Here is a 17,497-nt window from a genome sequence, read left to right on the forward strand (position 1 = left end):
TGACAGCCACAGCCCCCCATAATAGTGACAGCCACAGCCCCCATAATAGTGACAGCCACAGCCCCCCATAATAGTGACAGCCACAGCTCCCATAATAGTGACAGCCAGAGCCCCCCATAATAGTGACAGCCTGAGCCCCCCATAATAGTGACAGCCTGAGCCCCCCATAATAGTGACAGCCACAGCCCCCATAATAGTGACAGCCACAGCCCCCATAATAGTGACAGCCACAGCCCCCATAATAGTGACAGCCACAGCCCCCATAATAGTGACAGCCACAGCCCCCCATAATAGTGACAGCCTGAGCGCCCCCATAATAGTGACAGCCACAGCCCCCATAATAGTGACAGCCACAGCCCCCATAATAGTGACAGCCACAGCCCCCATAATAGTGACAGCCACAGCCCCATAACAGTGACAGCCACAGCCCCCCATAACAGTGACAGCCACAGCCCCCATAATAGTGACAGCCAAAGCCCCCACAATAGTGACAGCCACAGCCCCCATAATAGTGACAGCCAGAGCCCCCATAATAGTGACAGCCACAGCCCCCATAATAGTGACAGCCACAGCCCCCATAATAGTGACAGCCACAGCCCCCATAATAGTGACAGCCAGAGCCCCCCATAATAGTGACAGCCAGAGCCCCCCATAATAGTGACAGCCACAGCCCCCATAATAGTGACAGCCACAGCCCCCCATAATAGTGACAGCCACAGCCCCCATAATAGTGACAGCCACAGCCCCCATAATAGTGACAGCCACAGCCCCCATAATAGTGACAGCCACAGCCCCCATAATAGTGACAGCCACAGCCTCCATAATAATGACAGCCAGAACCCCCCATAATAGAGACAGCCACAGCCCCCCATAATAGAGACAGCCACAGCCCCCACAATAGTGACAGTCAGAGCCCCCATAATAGTGACAGCCACAGCCCCCATAATAGTGACAGCCACAGCCCCATAATAGTGACAGCCAGAGCCCCCATAATAGTGACAGCCACAGCCCCCATAATAGTGACAGCCACAGCCCCCATAATAGTGACAGCCACAGCCCCCCATAATAGAGACAGCCACAGCCCCCATAATAGTGACAGCCACAGCCCCCATAATAGTGACAGCCACAGCCCCCATAATAGTGACAGCCACAGCCCCGCATAATAGAGACAGCCACAGCCCCCATAATAGTGACAGCCACAGCCCCCATAATAGTGACAGCCACAGCCCCCATAATAGAGACAGCCAGAGCCCCCATAATAGTGACAACCAGAGCCCCCCATAATAGTGACAGCCACAGCCCCCCATAATAGTGACAGTCAGAGCCCCCCATAATAGTGACAGCCACAGCCCCCATAATAGTGACAACCAGAGCCCCCATAATAGTGACAGCCTGAGCCCCCCATAATAGTGACAGCCACAGCCCCCATAATAGTGACAGCCTGAGCCCCCCATAATAGTGACAGCCACAGCCCCCCATAATAGTGACAGTCAGAGCCCCCCATAATAGTGACAGCCACAGCCCCCATAATAGTGACAGCCACAGCCCCCATAATAGTGACAGCCAAAGCCCCCATAATAGTGACAGCCAAAGCCCCCCATAATAGTGACAGCCAGAGCCCCCCATAATAGTGACAGCCGGAGCCCCCATAATAGTGACAGCCACAGCCCCCATAATAGTGACAGCCACAGCCCCCCATAATAGTGACAGCCACAGCCCCCATAATAGTGACAGCCACAGCCCCCATAATAGTGACAGCCACAGCCCCCATAATAGTGACAGCCACAGCCCCCATAATAGTGACAGCCACAGCCCCCCATAATAGTGACAGCCACAGCCCCCATAATAGTGACAGCCACAGCCCCCCATAATAGTGACAGCCCAGCCCCCCCCAGTCGTCACACTTACCTTCGCCCTCCTGGAGGCGCTGTATGGACTGTATACAGTCGGGTCACCTATGGATATTTCTTCTATGATTTCGCTGCCATTAACAATTTTCAGGCTGTTGGGACGAGAACTGTAAAGGGAGATGACGAGAGAGAGACGGGTGAGGGCGGGAGAGAGATGGGCGAGAGCGGGAGAGAGACGGGTGAGTTCGGGAGAGAGACGGGTGAGGGTGGGAGAGAGACGGGTGAGAGCGGGAGAGAGATGGGTAAGGGTGGGAGAGAGACGGGTGAGAGCGGGAGAGAGACGGGTGAGGGTGGGACAGAGACGGGTGAGAGCGGGAGAGAGATGGGTGAGGGTGGGAGAGAGACGGGTGAGGGCGGGAGAGAGACGGGTGAGGGTGAAAGAGAGATGGGTGAGGGCGGGAGAAAGAAGGGTGAGGGTGGGAGAGAGACGGGTGAGAGCGGAAGAGAGACGGGTGAGAGCGGGAGAGAGGTGGGTGAGGGTGGGAGAGAGACGGGTGAGAGCGGGAGAGAGATGGGTAAGGGTGGGAGAGAGACGGGTGAGGGTGGGAGAGAGACGGGTGAGAGCGGGAGAGAGATGGGTAAGGGTGGGAGAGAGACGGGTGAGGGTGGGAGAGAGACGGGTGAGGGTGAAAGAGAGATGGGTGAGGGTGGGAGAGAGGTGGGTGAGAGCGGGAGAGAGGCGGGTGAGGGTGGGAGAGAGACGGGTGAGGGCGGGAGAGAGGTGGGTGAGGGTGGGAGAGAGACGGGTGAGAGCGGGAGAGAGACGGGTGAGGGTGGGAGAGAGACGGGTGAGGGCGGGAGAGAGGTGGGTGAGGGTGGGAGAGAGACGGGTGAGAGCGGGAGAGAGATGGGTGAGGGTGGGAGAGAGACGGGTGAGGGCGGGAGAGAGACAGGTGAGGGCGGGAGAGAGATGGGTGAGGGCGGGAGAGAGACAGGTGAGGGCGGGAGAGAGATGGGTGAGGGCGGGAGAGAGACAGGTGAGGGTGGGAGAGAGACGGGTGAGGGCGGGAGAAAGAAGGGTGAGGGTGGGAGAGAGACGGGTGAGAGCGGAAGAGAGACGGGTGAGAGCGGGAGAGAGGTGGGTGAGGGTGGGAGAGAGACGGGTGAGAGCGGGAGAGAGGTGGGTGAGGGTGGGAGAGAGATGGGTGAGGGCGGGAGAGAGATGGGTGAGGGTGGGAGAGAGACGGGTGAGGGCGGGAGAGAGGTGGGTGAGGGCGGGAGAGAGACGGGTGAGGGCGGGAGAGAGACGGGTGAGGGCGGGAGAGAGATGGGTGAGGGTGGGAGAGAGACGGGTGAGAGCGGAAGAGAGACGGGTGAGAGCGGGAGAGAGACGGGTGAGAGCGGGAGAGAGGTGGGTGAGGGTGGGAGAGAGATGGGTGAGGGCGGGAGAGAGATGGGTGAGGGCGGGAGAGAGATGGGTGAGGGTGGGAGAGAGACGGGTGAGGGCGGGAGAGAGACGGGTGAGGGCGGGAGAGAGATGGGTGAGGGTGGGAGAGAGACGGGTGAGAGCGGAAGAGAGACGGGTGAGAGCGGGAGAGAGACGGGTGAGAGCGGGAGAGAGGTGGGTGAGGGTGGGAGAGAGATGGGTGAGGGCGGGAGAGAGACGGGAGAGAGTCGGGTGAGGGCGGGAGAGAGACGGGTGAGAGCGGGAGAGAGACGGGTGAGGGTGGGAGAGAGACGGGTGAGAGCGGGTGAGAGACGGGTGAAAGCGGGAGAGAGATGGGCGAGAGCGGGAGAGAGATGGGCGAGAGCGGGAGAGAGATGGGCGAGAGCGGGAGAGAGACGGGTGAGTTCGGGAGAGAGACGGGTGAGGGCGAAAGAGAGATGGGTGAGGGTGGGAGAGAGACGGGTGAGAGCGGGAGAGAGATGGGTGAGGGTGGGAGAGAGACGGGTGAGAGCGGGAGAGAGATGGGTGAGGGCGGGAGAAAGAAGGGTGAGGGTGGGAGAGAGACGGGTGAGGGCGGGAGAGAGATGGGTGAGGGTGGGAGAGAGATGGGTGAGGGTGGGAGAGAGATGGGTGAGGGCGGGAGAAAGAAGGGTGAGGGTGGGAGAGAGACCGGTGAGAGCGGAAGAGAGACGGGTGAGAGCGGGAGAGAGACGGGTGAGAGCGGGAGAGAGGTGGGTGAGGGTGGGAGAGAGATGGGTGAGGGCGGGAGAGAGACGGGAGAGAGTCGGGTGAGGGCGGGAGAGAGACGGGTGAGAGCGGGAGAGAGACGGGTGAGGGTGGGAGAGAGACGGGAGAGAGTCGGGTGAGGGCGGGAGAGAGACGGGTGAGGGCGGGAGAGAGACGGGTGAGGGTGGGAGAGAGACGGGTGAGAGCGGGTGAGAGCGGGAGAGAGACGGGTGAGGGTGGGAGAGAGACGGGTGAGGGTGGGAGAGAGACGGGTGAGAGCGGGAGAGAGACGGGTGAGGGTGGGAGAGAGACGGGTGAGGGCGGGAGAGAGACAGGTGAGGGTGGGAGAGAGAAGGGTGAGGGCGGGAGAGAGACGGGTGAGGGCGGGAGAGAGACGGGTGAGGGTGGGAGAGAGATGGGTGAGAGCGGGTGAGAGCGGGAGAGAGACGGGTGAGGGTGGGAGAGAGACGGGTGAGGGTGGGAGAGAGACGGGTGAGAGCGGGAGAGAGACGGGTGAGGGTGGGAGAGAGACGGGTGAGGGCGGGAGAGAGACAGGTGAGGGTGGGAGAGAGAAGGGTGAGGGCGGGAGAGAGACGGGTGAGGGCGGGAGAGAGATGGTTGAGGGTGGGAGAGAGACGGGTGAGAGCGGGAGAGAGGTGGGTGAGGGCGGGAGAGAGATGGTTGAGGGTGGGAGAGAGATGGGTGAGAGCGGGAGAGAGACGGGTGAGGGCGGGAGAGAGACGGGTGAGGGCGGGAGAGAGACGGGTGAGAGCGGGAGAGAGATGGGTGAGGGTGGGAGAGAGACGGGTGAGGGCGGGAGAGAGACGGGTGAGGGCGGGAGAGAGACGGGTGAGGGCGCAGTCACTACCAAACTTGTCTACCTGTTAGGAAACTGCAGCTCAGAGAAGAGACTCTGCACCCAGGTGTGGTCCAGGTTGTAGCTCCGAAATGTCTGCAGTATGGAGTCTGCCAGGTCCCCGTCCTCCAGTGACCCCGCGGGGTGAGGGCTGGATGAGAACTTTCTGTAAACACAACATACATTACAATACTCACCCTGCAGGGGTTGGGCAGGCTCATAGCTCCTCCTATCTGTATCACCCTACAGGGGGCGGGGCAGGCTCATAGCTCCTCCTGTCTGTATCACCCTGCAGGGGGCAGGGCAAGCTCATAACTCCTCCTTGATATCATCCTGCAGAAGGCGGGGCAGGCTCATAGCTCCTCCTCTGTATCACCCTACAGGGGGCAGGGCAGGCTCATAGCTCCTCCTCTGTATCACCCTACAGGGGGGCGGGGCAGGCTCATAGCTCCTCCTCTGTATCACCCTACAGGGGGCGGGGCAGGCTCATAGCTCCTCCTGTCTGTATCACCCTGCAGGGGGCGGGGCAGGCTCATAGCTCCTCCTCTGTATCACCCTACAGGGGGCGGGGCAAGCTCATAGCTCCTCCTCTGTATCACCCTACAGGGGGCGGGGCAGGCTCATAGCTCCTCCTCTGTATCACCCTACAGGGGGGCGGGGCAGGCTCATAGCTCCTCCTCTGTATCACCCTGCAGGGGGTGGGGCAGGCTCATAGCTCCTCCTGTCTGTATCACCCTGCAGAAGGCAGGGCAGGCTCATAGCTCCTCCCCTGTGTCACCCTGCAGGGGGTGGGGCAGCTCTATGTACTTCTTACCGTATCTTCTCCTCCATCTTCTCCCCGTCCAGCAGGTACTTGGTGAATTGATCCTTCAGTTCTGTCCAGTCCATTCTTACAGGTTCAGATTCAACTGGATCATAAGTTTCAGAACTTTCATCTGATGCGACGTCTCCGCCATTAGTATCACACGTACAAGAATGGAGAGTAGCGACATATCCGAGGATAAAGGCTGCGGACGAAGGAAAAGACGTGTCAGAAAGGGCGACCGGAAATCACTAGAACTAGACTATAACATATCATCACATATAGATAATAGCTGTAGAATACATCATTACCTTCTTGTGATTGATTTTTGGAGCGCTGTTTAATTGTTACATTATCTCTCTATCCCATTATATATAGTGTTATACTGTATATCCTACTACTATTATATATAGTGTTATACTGTATATCCTACTACTATTATATATAGTGTTATACTGCATATCCTACTACTATTATATATAGTGTTATACTGTATATCCTACTGATATTATATATAGTGTTATACTGTATATCCTACTACTATTATATATAGTGATATACTGTATATCCTACTACTATTATATATAGTGTTATACTGTATATCCTACTACTATTATATATAGTGTTATACTGTATATCCTACTACTATTATATATAGTGTTATACTGCATATCCTACTACTATTATATATAGTGTTATACTGTATATCCTACTACTATTATATATAGTGTTATACTGTATATCCTACTACTATTATATATAGTGTTATACTGTATATCCTGCTACTATTATATATAGTGTTATACTGCATATCCTACTGATATTATATATAGTGTTATACTGTATATCCTACTACTATTATATATAGTGTTATACTGTATATCCTGCTACTATTATATATAGTGTTATACTGCATATCCTACTACTATTATATATAGTGTCATACTGTATATCCTACTACTATTATATATAGTGTTATACTGTATATCCTGCTACTATTATATATAGTGTTATACTGTATATCCTACGCATATTATATATAGTGTTATACTGCATATCCTACTACTATTATATATAGTGTTATACTGTATATCCTACTACTATTATATATAGTGTCATACTGTATATCCTGCTACTATTATATATAGTGTCATACTGTATATCCTACTACTATTATATATAGTGTTATACTGTATATCCTGCTACTATTATATATAGTGTCATACTGTATATCCTACTACTATTATATATAGTGTTATACTGTATATCCTACGCATATTATATATAGTGTTATACTGCATATCCTACTACTATTATATATAGTGTCATACTGTATATCCTACTACTATTATATATAGTGTTATACTGTATATCCTGCTACTATTATATATAGTGTTATACTGTATATCCTACTACTATTATATATAGTGTTATACTGCATATCCTACTACTATTATATATAGTGTCATACTGTATATCCTACTACTATTATATATAGTGTTATACTGTATATCCTGCTACTATTATATATAGTGTTATACTGTATATCCTGCTACTATTATATATAGTGTTATACTGCATATCCTACTACTATTATATATAGTGTCATACTGTATATCCTACTACTATTATATATAGTGTTATACTGTATATCCTGCTACTATTATATATAGTGTTATACTGTATATCCTACTACTATTATATATAGTGTTATACTGTATATCCTACTACTATTATATATAGTGTTATACTGCATATCCTACTACTATTATATATAGTGTTATACTGTATATCCTACTGATATTATATATAGTGTTATACTGTATATCCTACTACTATTATATATAGTGTTATACTGTATATCCTACTACTATTATATATAGTGTTATACTGTATATCCTACTACTATTATATATAGTGTTATACTGTATATCCTACTACTATTATATATAGTGTTATACTGCATATCCTACTACTATTATATATAGTGTTATACTGTATATCCTACTACTATTATATATAGTGTTATACTGTATATCCTACTACTATTATATATAGTGTTATACTGTATATCCTGCTACTATTATATATAGTGTTATACTGCATATCCTACTGATATTATATATAGTGTTATACTGTATATCCTACTACTATTATATATAGTGTTATACTGTATATCCTGCTACTATTATATATAGTGTTATACTGCATATCCTACTACTATTATATATAGTGTCATACTGTATATCCTACTACTATTATATATAGTGTTATACTGTATATCCTGCTACTATTATATATAGTGTTATACTGTATATCCTGCTACTATTATATATAGTGTCATACTGTATATCCTACTACTATTATATATAGTGTTATACTGTATATCCTGCTACTATTATATATAGTGTCATACTGTATATCCTACTACTATTATATATAGTGTTATACTGTATATCCTACGCATATTATATATAGTGTTATACTGCATATCCTACTACTATTATATATAGTGTCATACTGTATATCCTACTACTATTATATATAGTGTTATACTGTATATCCTGCTACTATTATATATAGTGTTATACTGTATATCCTACTACTATTATATATAGTGTTATACTGCATATCCTACTACTATTATATATAGTGTCATACTGTATATCCTACTACTATTATATATAGTGTTATACTGTATATCCTGCTACTATTATATATAGTGTTATACTGTATATCCTACTACTATTATATATAGTGTTATACTGCATATCCTACTATTATTATATATAGTGTTATACTGTATATCCTACTACTATTATATATAGTGTTATACTGTATATCCTACTAATATTATATATAGTGTTATACTGCATATACCACTAATATTATATATAGTGTTATACTGTATATCCTACTCATATTATATATAGTGTTATACCGTATATACTACTACTATTATATATAGTGTTATACTGTATATCCTACTACTATTATATATAGTGTTATACTGTATATCCTACTACTATTATATATAGTGTTATACTGCATATCCTACTACTATTATATATAGTGTTATACTGTATATCCTACTACTATTATATATAGTGTTATACTGCATATCCTACTATTATTATATATAGTGTTATACTGTATATCCTACTACTATTATATATAGTGTTATACTGTATATCCTACTATTATATATAGTGTTATACTGTATATCCTACTAATATTATATATAGTGTTATACTGCATATACCACTAATATTATATATAGTGTTATACTGTATATCCTACTCATATTATATATAGTGTTATACCGTATATACTACTACTATTATATATAGTGTTATACTGTATATCCTACTACTATTATATATAGTGTTATACTGTATATCCTACTACTATTATATATAGTGTTATACTGCATATCCTACTACTATTATATATAGTGTTATACTGTATATCCTGCTACTATTATATATAGTGTTATACTGTATATCCTACTAATATTATATATAGTGTTATACTGTATATCCTACTACTATTATATATAATGTTATACTGTATATCCTACTCATATTATATATAGTGTTATACTGCATATCCTGCTACTATTATATATAGTGTTATACTGTATATCCTGCTACTATTATATATAGTGTTATACTGTATATCCTACTACTATTATATATAGTGTTATACTGTATATCCTGCTACTATTATATATAGTGTTATACTGTATATCCTACTACTATTATATACAGTGTTATACTGCATATCCTACTACTATTATATATAGTGTTATACTGCATATCCTACTACTATTATATATAGTGTTATACTGTATATCCTGCTACTATTATATATAGTGTTATACTTTATATCCTACTACTATTATATATAGTGTTATACTGCATATCCTACTACTATTATATATAGTGTTATACTGTATATCCGGCTACTATTATATATAGTGTTATACTGTATATCCTACTAATATTATATATAGTGTTATACTGTATATCCTACTACTATTATATATAATGTTATACTGTATATCCTACTCATATTATATATAGTGTTATACTGTATATCCTACCACTATTATATATAGTGTTATACTGTATATCCTACTACTATTATATATAGTATTATACTGTATATCCTACTACTATTATATATAGTATTATACTGTTTATCCTACTGATATTATACATAGTGTTATACTGTATATCCTACTACTATTATATATAGTGCTATACTGTATATCCTACTACTATTATATATAGGGTTATACTGTATATCCTACTACTATTATATATAGTGTTATACTGTATATCCTACTAATATTATATATAGGGTTATACTGTATATCCTACTACTATTATATATAGTGTTATACTGCATATCCTACTACTATTATATATATTGTTATATTGTATATCCTACTGATATTATATATAGTGTTATACTGTATATGCTACTACTATTATATATAGTGTTATACTGCATATACCACTAATATTATATATAGTGTTATACTGTATATCCTACTACTATTATATATAGTGTTATACTGTATATCCTGCTACTATTATATATAGTGTTATACTGCATATCCTACTACTATTATATATAGTGTTATACTGTATATCCTGCTACTATTATATATAGTGTTATACTGTATATCCTATTACTATTATATATAGTGTCATACTGTATATCCTGCTACTATTATATATAGTGTTATACTGTATATCCTACTACTATTATATATAGTGTTATACTGTATATCCTACTACTATTATATATAGTGTTATACTGCATATCCTACTACTATTATATATAGTGTTATACTGTATATCCTACTACTATTCTATATAGTGTTATACTGTATATCCTACTACTATTATATATAGTGTTATACTGTATATCCTACTAATATTATATATAGTGTTATACTGTATATCCTACTACTATTATATATAGTGTTATACTGTATATCCTACTACTATTATATATAGGGTTATACTGTATATCCTACTACTATTATATATAGTGTTATACTGTATATCCTACTACTATTATATATAGTGTTATACTGTATATCCTACTAATATTATATATAGTGTTATACTGTATATCCTACTACTATTATATATAGTATTATACTGTAAATCCTACTGATATTATATATAGTGTTATACTGTATATCCTACTAATATTATATATAGTGTTATACTGTATATCCTACTACTATTATATATAGTGTTATACTGTATATCCTACTATTATATATAGTGTTATACTGTATATCCTACTACTATTATATATAGGGTTATACTGTATATCCTACTGATATTATATATAGTGTTATACTGCATATCCTACTACTATTATATATAGTGTTATACTGTATATCCTACTACTATTATATATTGTGTTATACTGTATATCCTACTACTATTATATATAGTGTTATACTGTATATCCTACTACTATTATATATTGTGTTATACTGTATATCCTACTAATATTATATATAGTGTTATACTGTATATCCTACTACTATTATATATAGTGTTATACTATATATCCTACTACTATTATATATAGTGTTATACTGTATATCCTACTACTATTATATATAGTGTTATACTGTATATCCTACTACTATTATATATAGTGTTATACTGTATATCCTACTGATATTATATATAGTGTTATACTGTATATCCTACTACTATTATATATAGTGTTATACTGTATATCCTACTACTATTATATATAGTGTTATACTGTATATCCTACTACTATTATATATAGTGTTATACTGTATATCCTACTACTATTATATATAGTTTATACTGTATATCCTACTTCTATTATATACAGGGTTATACTGTATATCCTACTACTATTATATATAGGGTTATACTGTATATCCTACTACTATTATATATAGTGTTATACTGTATATCCTACTCATATTATATATAGTGTTATACTGTATATCCTACTACTATTATATATAGGGTTATACTATATATCCTACTACTATTATATATAGGGTTATACTGTATATCCTACTACTATTATATATAGTGTTATACTGTATTTCCTACTACTATTATATATAGTGTTATACTGTATATCCTACTAATATTATATATAGTGTTATACTGTATATCCTACTCATATTATATATAGTGTTATACTGTATATCCTACTACTATTATATATATTGTTATATTGTATATCCTACTGATATTATATATAGTGTTATACTGCATATCCTACTACTAATATATATAGTGTTATACTGTATATCCTACTACTATTATATATAGTGTTATACTGTATATCCTACTACTATTATATATAGTGTTATACTGTATATCCTACTACTATTATATATAGTATTATACTGTATATCCTACTACTATTATATATTGTGTTATACTGTATATCCTACTGATATTATATATAGTGTTATACTGTATATCCTACTACTATTATATATTGTGTTATACTGTATATCCTACTGATATTATATATAGTGTTATACTGTATATCCTACTACTATTATATATAGTGTTATACTGCATATACCACTAATATTATATATAGTGTTATACTGTACATACTACTAATAATATATATAGTGTTATACTGTATACACTATTGATATGATATATAGTGTCATACTGTATATCCTACTCATATTATAGTGTTATACTGTATATCCTACTAATATTATATATAGTATTATACTGTATATCCTACTATTATTATATATAGTGTTATATTGTATATCCTACTAATATTATATATAGTGTTATACTGTATATCCTACTCATATTATATATAGTGTTATACTGTATATCCTACTCATATTATATATAGTGTTATACTGTATATCCTACTATTATTATATATAGTGTTATACTGTATATCCTACTAATATTATATATAGTGTTATACTGTATATCCTACTCATATTATATATAGTGTTATACTGTATATCCTACTCATATTATATATAGTGTTATACTGTATATCCTACTACTATTATATATAGTGTTATACTGTATATCCTACTAATATTATATATTGTTTACACTTTATATCCTACTAATATTATATATAGTGTTATACTGTATATCCTACTACTATTATATATAGTGTTATACTGTATATCCTACTACTATTATATATAGTGTTATACTGTATATCCTACTACTATTATATATAGTGTTATACTGTATATCCTACTACTATTATATATAGTGTTATACTGTATATCCTACTAATATTATTTATAGTGTTATACTGTATATCCTACTCATATTATAGTGTTATACTGTATATCCTACTAATATTATATATAGTGTTATACTTTATATCCTATTACTATTATATATAGTGTTATACTGTATATCCTACTACTATTATATATAGTGTTATACTGTATATCCTACTAATATTATATATAGTGTTATACTGTATATCCTACTAATATTATATATAGTGTTATACTGTATATCCTACTACTATTATATATAGTATTATACTGTATATCCTACTACTATTAAATATAGTGTTATACTGTATATCCTACTACTATTCTATATAGTGTTATTCTGCATATCCTACTATTATATATAGTGTTATACTGTATATCCTACTATTATTATATATAGTGTTATATTGTATATCCTACTAATATTATATATAGTGTTATACTGTATATCCTACTCATATTATATATAGTGTTATACTGTATATCCTACTCATATTATATATAGTGTTATACTGTATATCCTACTATTATTATATATAGTGTTATACTGTATATCCTACTAATATTATATATAGTGTTATACTGTATATCCTACTCATATTATATATAGTGTTATACTGTATATCCTACTCATATTATATATAGTGTTATACTGTATATCCTACTACTATTATATATAGTGTTATACTGTATATCCTACTAATATTATATATTGTTTATACTTTATATCCTACTAATATTATATATAGTGTTATACTGTATATCCTACTACTATTATATATAGTGTTATACTGCATATCCTACTACTATTATATATAGTGTTATACTGTATATCCTACTACTATTATATATAGTGTTATACTGTATATCCTACTACTATTATATATAGTGTTATACTGTATATCCTACTAATATTATTTATAGTGTTATACTGTATATCCTACTCATATTATAGTGTTATACTGTATATCCTACTAATATTATATATAGTGTTATACTTTATATCCTATTACTATTATATATAGTGTTATACTGTATATCCTACTACTATTATATATAGTGTTATACTGTATATCCTACTAATATTATATATAGTTTATACTTTATATCCTACTCATATTATATATAGTCTTATACTGTATATCCTACTACTATTATATATAGTCTTATACTGTATATCCTACTCACTTGGATGAGATTTGCCCCATAGATACTCTGTAACCTGGAGTAACACATCGGCTACTTTGTATCCTGATAAATGACATGGCTTCACTACTGTTATGAATTTATGTTCATATACAATATTACACTGCTCTTATCTCAGCTTCAGGTGTCATTAACCGGATAGGTTGATGACACCTGAAGCCGCATCTACTGAGACACAAAGCCAGCTCAAGTATACACTGAGGCCGAGACCCAACATCTAACTGAACAGCTCAGAGGTAAAGAGAACGACCAGAGAGTCTCAGGACACCGACTCAAATACCCAGACCAAACCAGCAAATATATACAACCACATTCAAGACGATTTTATATACATCTCAGATCCTGACAGGGAGGAGCAGGGGAGCGAGGAGAGGAGGTGAGGAGTGGGGTAGTGAGGGGAGAAGGAGAGCGAGGGGGAGAGGAGCAGAGAGGGGAGGAGAAGGAGAACAAGGAGAGGTGAGGAGAGGAGAGGGGAGAGGGGAGAAGGAGAGCAAGGAGAGGAGCAGAGAGGGGAGGAGCGGGGGAATGAGGAGAGAGGGGGAGAGGAGAGGAGCAGAGAGGAGAGGAGAGTGAATGGAGGGGGAGAGGAGCAGAGAGGGGAGGAGAAGGAAAACAAGGGGAGGAGCGGGGAATGAGGAGAGGGGAGAGGGAGAGCAAGGTGAGGGGAGAGGGAGAGCAAGGTGAGGGGAGAGGGAGAGCAAGGTGAGGAGAGAGGGAGAGCAAGGTGAGGGGAGAGGAGAGGGGAGAAGGAGAGCGAAGGGAGTGAGGAGTTTCCCCCAACTACCCCCACAGTTTAATGTCCCAACCAACTACCCCCACAGACTTCTGTCACCCTCTAGTTGCCCCCAGTTATACTGGGGCAGCTGGAGGGGGAGATTAAACTGTGGGTGCACCAGGAGAGGGGACTTTATAGTGTGTGGGTAGATAATATTGTAATAATGTGACTATAGATGGATTATATTGTGAGGGGCTGAAAGAGATGGAAATGAGTGGAGTGAATGTACAAGTGGGTGGGGCTACATTTGCACGTCGCACATCCTCTCAGCCTTGGGACAGATGATATAATACTTCCCTCTCTCTTACTATATCTGTATATACCACACCACAGATATACCCCGGGCACTGACCAATACACGCTGCCACGATGACGCCACACAGGACTTTTAGGTACAGCGGTGAGATCCACAACTTGGAAAACTTTGGATTTGACCTCTGGGCCCCATAAGGAGCCTCCGCGATGTGAAGCTCGGCCTCATCCTCCTCTTCTACCCCACGATATACAGAATATGACTGGGATGGCATCTGTATAGGGTGAGAAGAGATAAGGATGGCATACATCACATGTACAGTGCAAAAGTATGTGCACCCATGACCGAATCTAATACCTCACTAGATAACAAACCAAACACTAAAGTCTCCTGTTAAATCTAATGGGACATCGCACACCATGATATGACTAGTACACAAATGTAACATGTATAGAGCAGGATATGGACACATGTAGTATACAGGGAGTCATTACATACAAATATCATATATAGAGGAGGATATGGACATACATAATATACAGGGGGTCATTACATACATGTATCATATATAGAGGAGGATATGGACACATGTAGTATACAGGGGGTCATTACATACATGTATCATATATAGAGGAGGATATGGACACATGTAGTATACAGGGGGTCATTACATACATGTATCATATATAGAGGAGGATATGGACACATGTAGTATACAGGGGGTCATTACATACATGTATCATATATAGAGGAGGATATGGACATACATAATATACAGGGGGTCATTACATACATGTATCATATAAATCAGGATATGGAGACATGTAATATACAGGGGGTGATTATATATGTGTATCATATGTAGAGGAGGATATGGACATACATAATATACAGGGGGTCATTACATACAAATATCATATATAGAGGAGGATATGGACATATGTAGTATACAGGGGGTCATTACATACAAATATCATATATAGAGGTGGATATGGACACATGTAGTATACAGGGGGTCATTATATACAAATATCATATATAGAGGAGGATATGGACACATGTAGTATACAGGGGGTCATTACATACATGTATCATATATAGAGGAGGATATGGACATACATAATATACAGGGGGTCATTACATACATGTATCATATAAATCAGGATATGGAGACATGTAATATACAGGGGGTGATTATATATGTGTATCATATGTAGAGGAGGATATGGACATATGTAATATACAGGGGGTCATTACATACAAATATCATATATAGAGGAGGATATGGACACATGTAGTATACAGGGGGTCATTACATACAAATATCGTATATAGAGGAAGATATGGACACATGTAGTATACAGGGGGTCATTACATACAAATATCATATATAGAGGATATGGACATACATAATATACAGGGGGTCATTACATACAAATATCATATATAGAGGAGGATATGGACATACATAATATACAGGGGGTCATTACATACATGTATCATATAAATCAGGATATGGACACATGTAATATACAGGGGGTGATAATATATGTGTATCATATGTAGAGGAGGATATGGACATATGTAATATACAGAGGATTATATACATATATGATAAAGAGAGGAGGATATGGATACATATAAAGGGGGTGAATATATACATGGATAATATACAGCGTGCACTCACCGCGCCGTGGAATATCTGTCGCACTGATTCCATATCATAACCTGCAGAGAGTATATGAGAAGTGTCACATATCTGAGTGGCCATATGGAGACCCGCCCAATAGAGGACCACTCCCAACTATAAGGCATGGAAGAGGGTGAAATATGAAATATGGACCAAATGTGGCATTTAGAAGATGTGGTGCAAATACACGTGACAGCCCCCACCTGAGCCATCCACAGCATCTCCATAGGAGGAAAAGTACAAACTCATCTCAGACTAGGCCACTGGGGTGGGTGGTAGTAGTAGTGGTGGTGGTAATTACCATGGTGGGGTCAGTGGTGGTGGTAGTTACCATGGTGGGGTCAGTGGTGGTAGTAGTTACCATGGTGGGGTCAGTGGTGGTGGTAGTTACCATGGTGGGGTCAGTGGTGGTGGTAATTACCATGGTGGGGTCAGTGGTGGTGGTAGTTACCATGTTGGGGTCAGTGGTGGTGGTAGTTACCATGGTGGGGTCAGTGGTGGTGGTAGTTACCATGGTGGGGTCAGTGGTGGTGGTAATTACCATGGTGGGGTCAGTGGTGGTGGTAGTTATCATGGTGGGATC

At 39.8% G+C, this 17,497-nt stretch overlaps 1 protein-coding gene across 2 annotated transcripts in view; it reads right to left on the reverse strand.

Annotated features, from left to right (window-relative positions):
• TFR2 (transferrin receptor 2) overlaps window positions 1-16,959 on the reverse strand; it is a 40,035-nt gene extending 23,076 nt beyond the window's left edge. Inside the window, exons 1-5 of one of the 2 annotated variants that reach the window (XM_075261185.1) lie at window positions 16,912-16,959; window positions 15,324-15,498; window positions 5,694-5,886; window positions 4,905-5,045; window positions 1,909-2,017 (exon numbers count right to left, since the gene is read on the reverse strand). In XM_075261185.1, coding sequence (XP_075117286.1) covers window positions 1,909-2,017; window positions 4,905-5,045; window positions 5,694-5,886; window positions 15,324-15,498; window positions 16,912-16,944 — 651 coding nt within the window. In that variant the 5' untranslated portion in view covers window positions 16,945-16,959. The remainder of the gene's footprint in view (window positions 1-1,908; window positions 2,018-4,904; window positions 5,046-5,693; window positions 5,887-15,323; window positions 15,499-16,911) is intronic. The other variant, XM_075261184.1, reaches the window with a different exon arrangement.
• Window positions 16,960-17,497: the final 538 nt, after the last annotated feature.

The sequence above is a fragment of the Leptodactylus fuscus genome, assembly GCF_031893055.1.
Source record: "Leptodactylus fuscus isolate aLepFus1 chromosome 5 unlocalized genomic scaffold, aLepFus1.hap2 SUPER_5_unloc_1, whole genome shotgun sequence".
Classification (NCBI taxonomy): Eukaryota; Metazoa; Chordata; class Amphibia; order Anura; family Leptodactylidae; genus Leptodactylus; species Leptodactylus fuscus.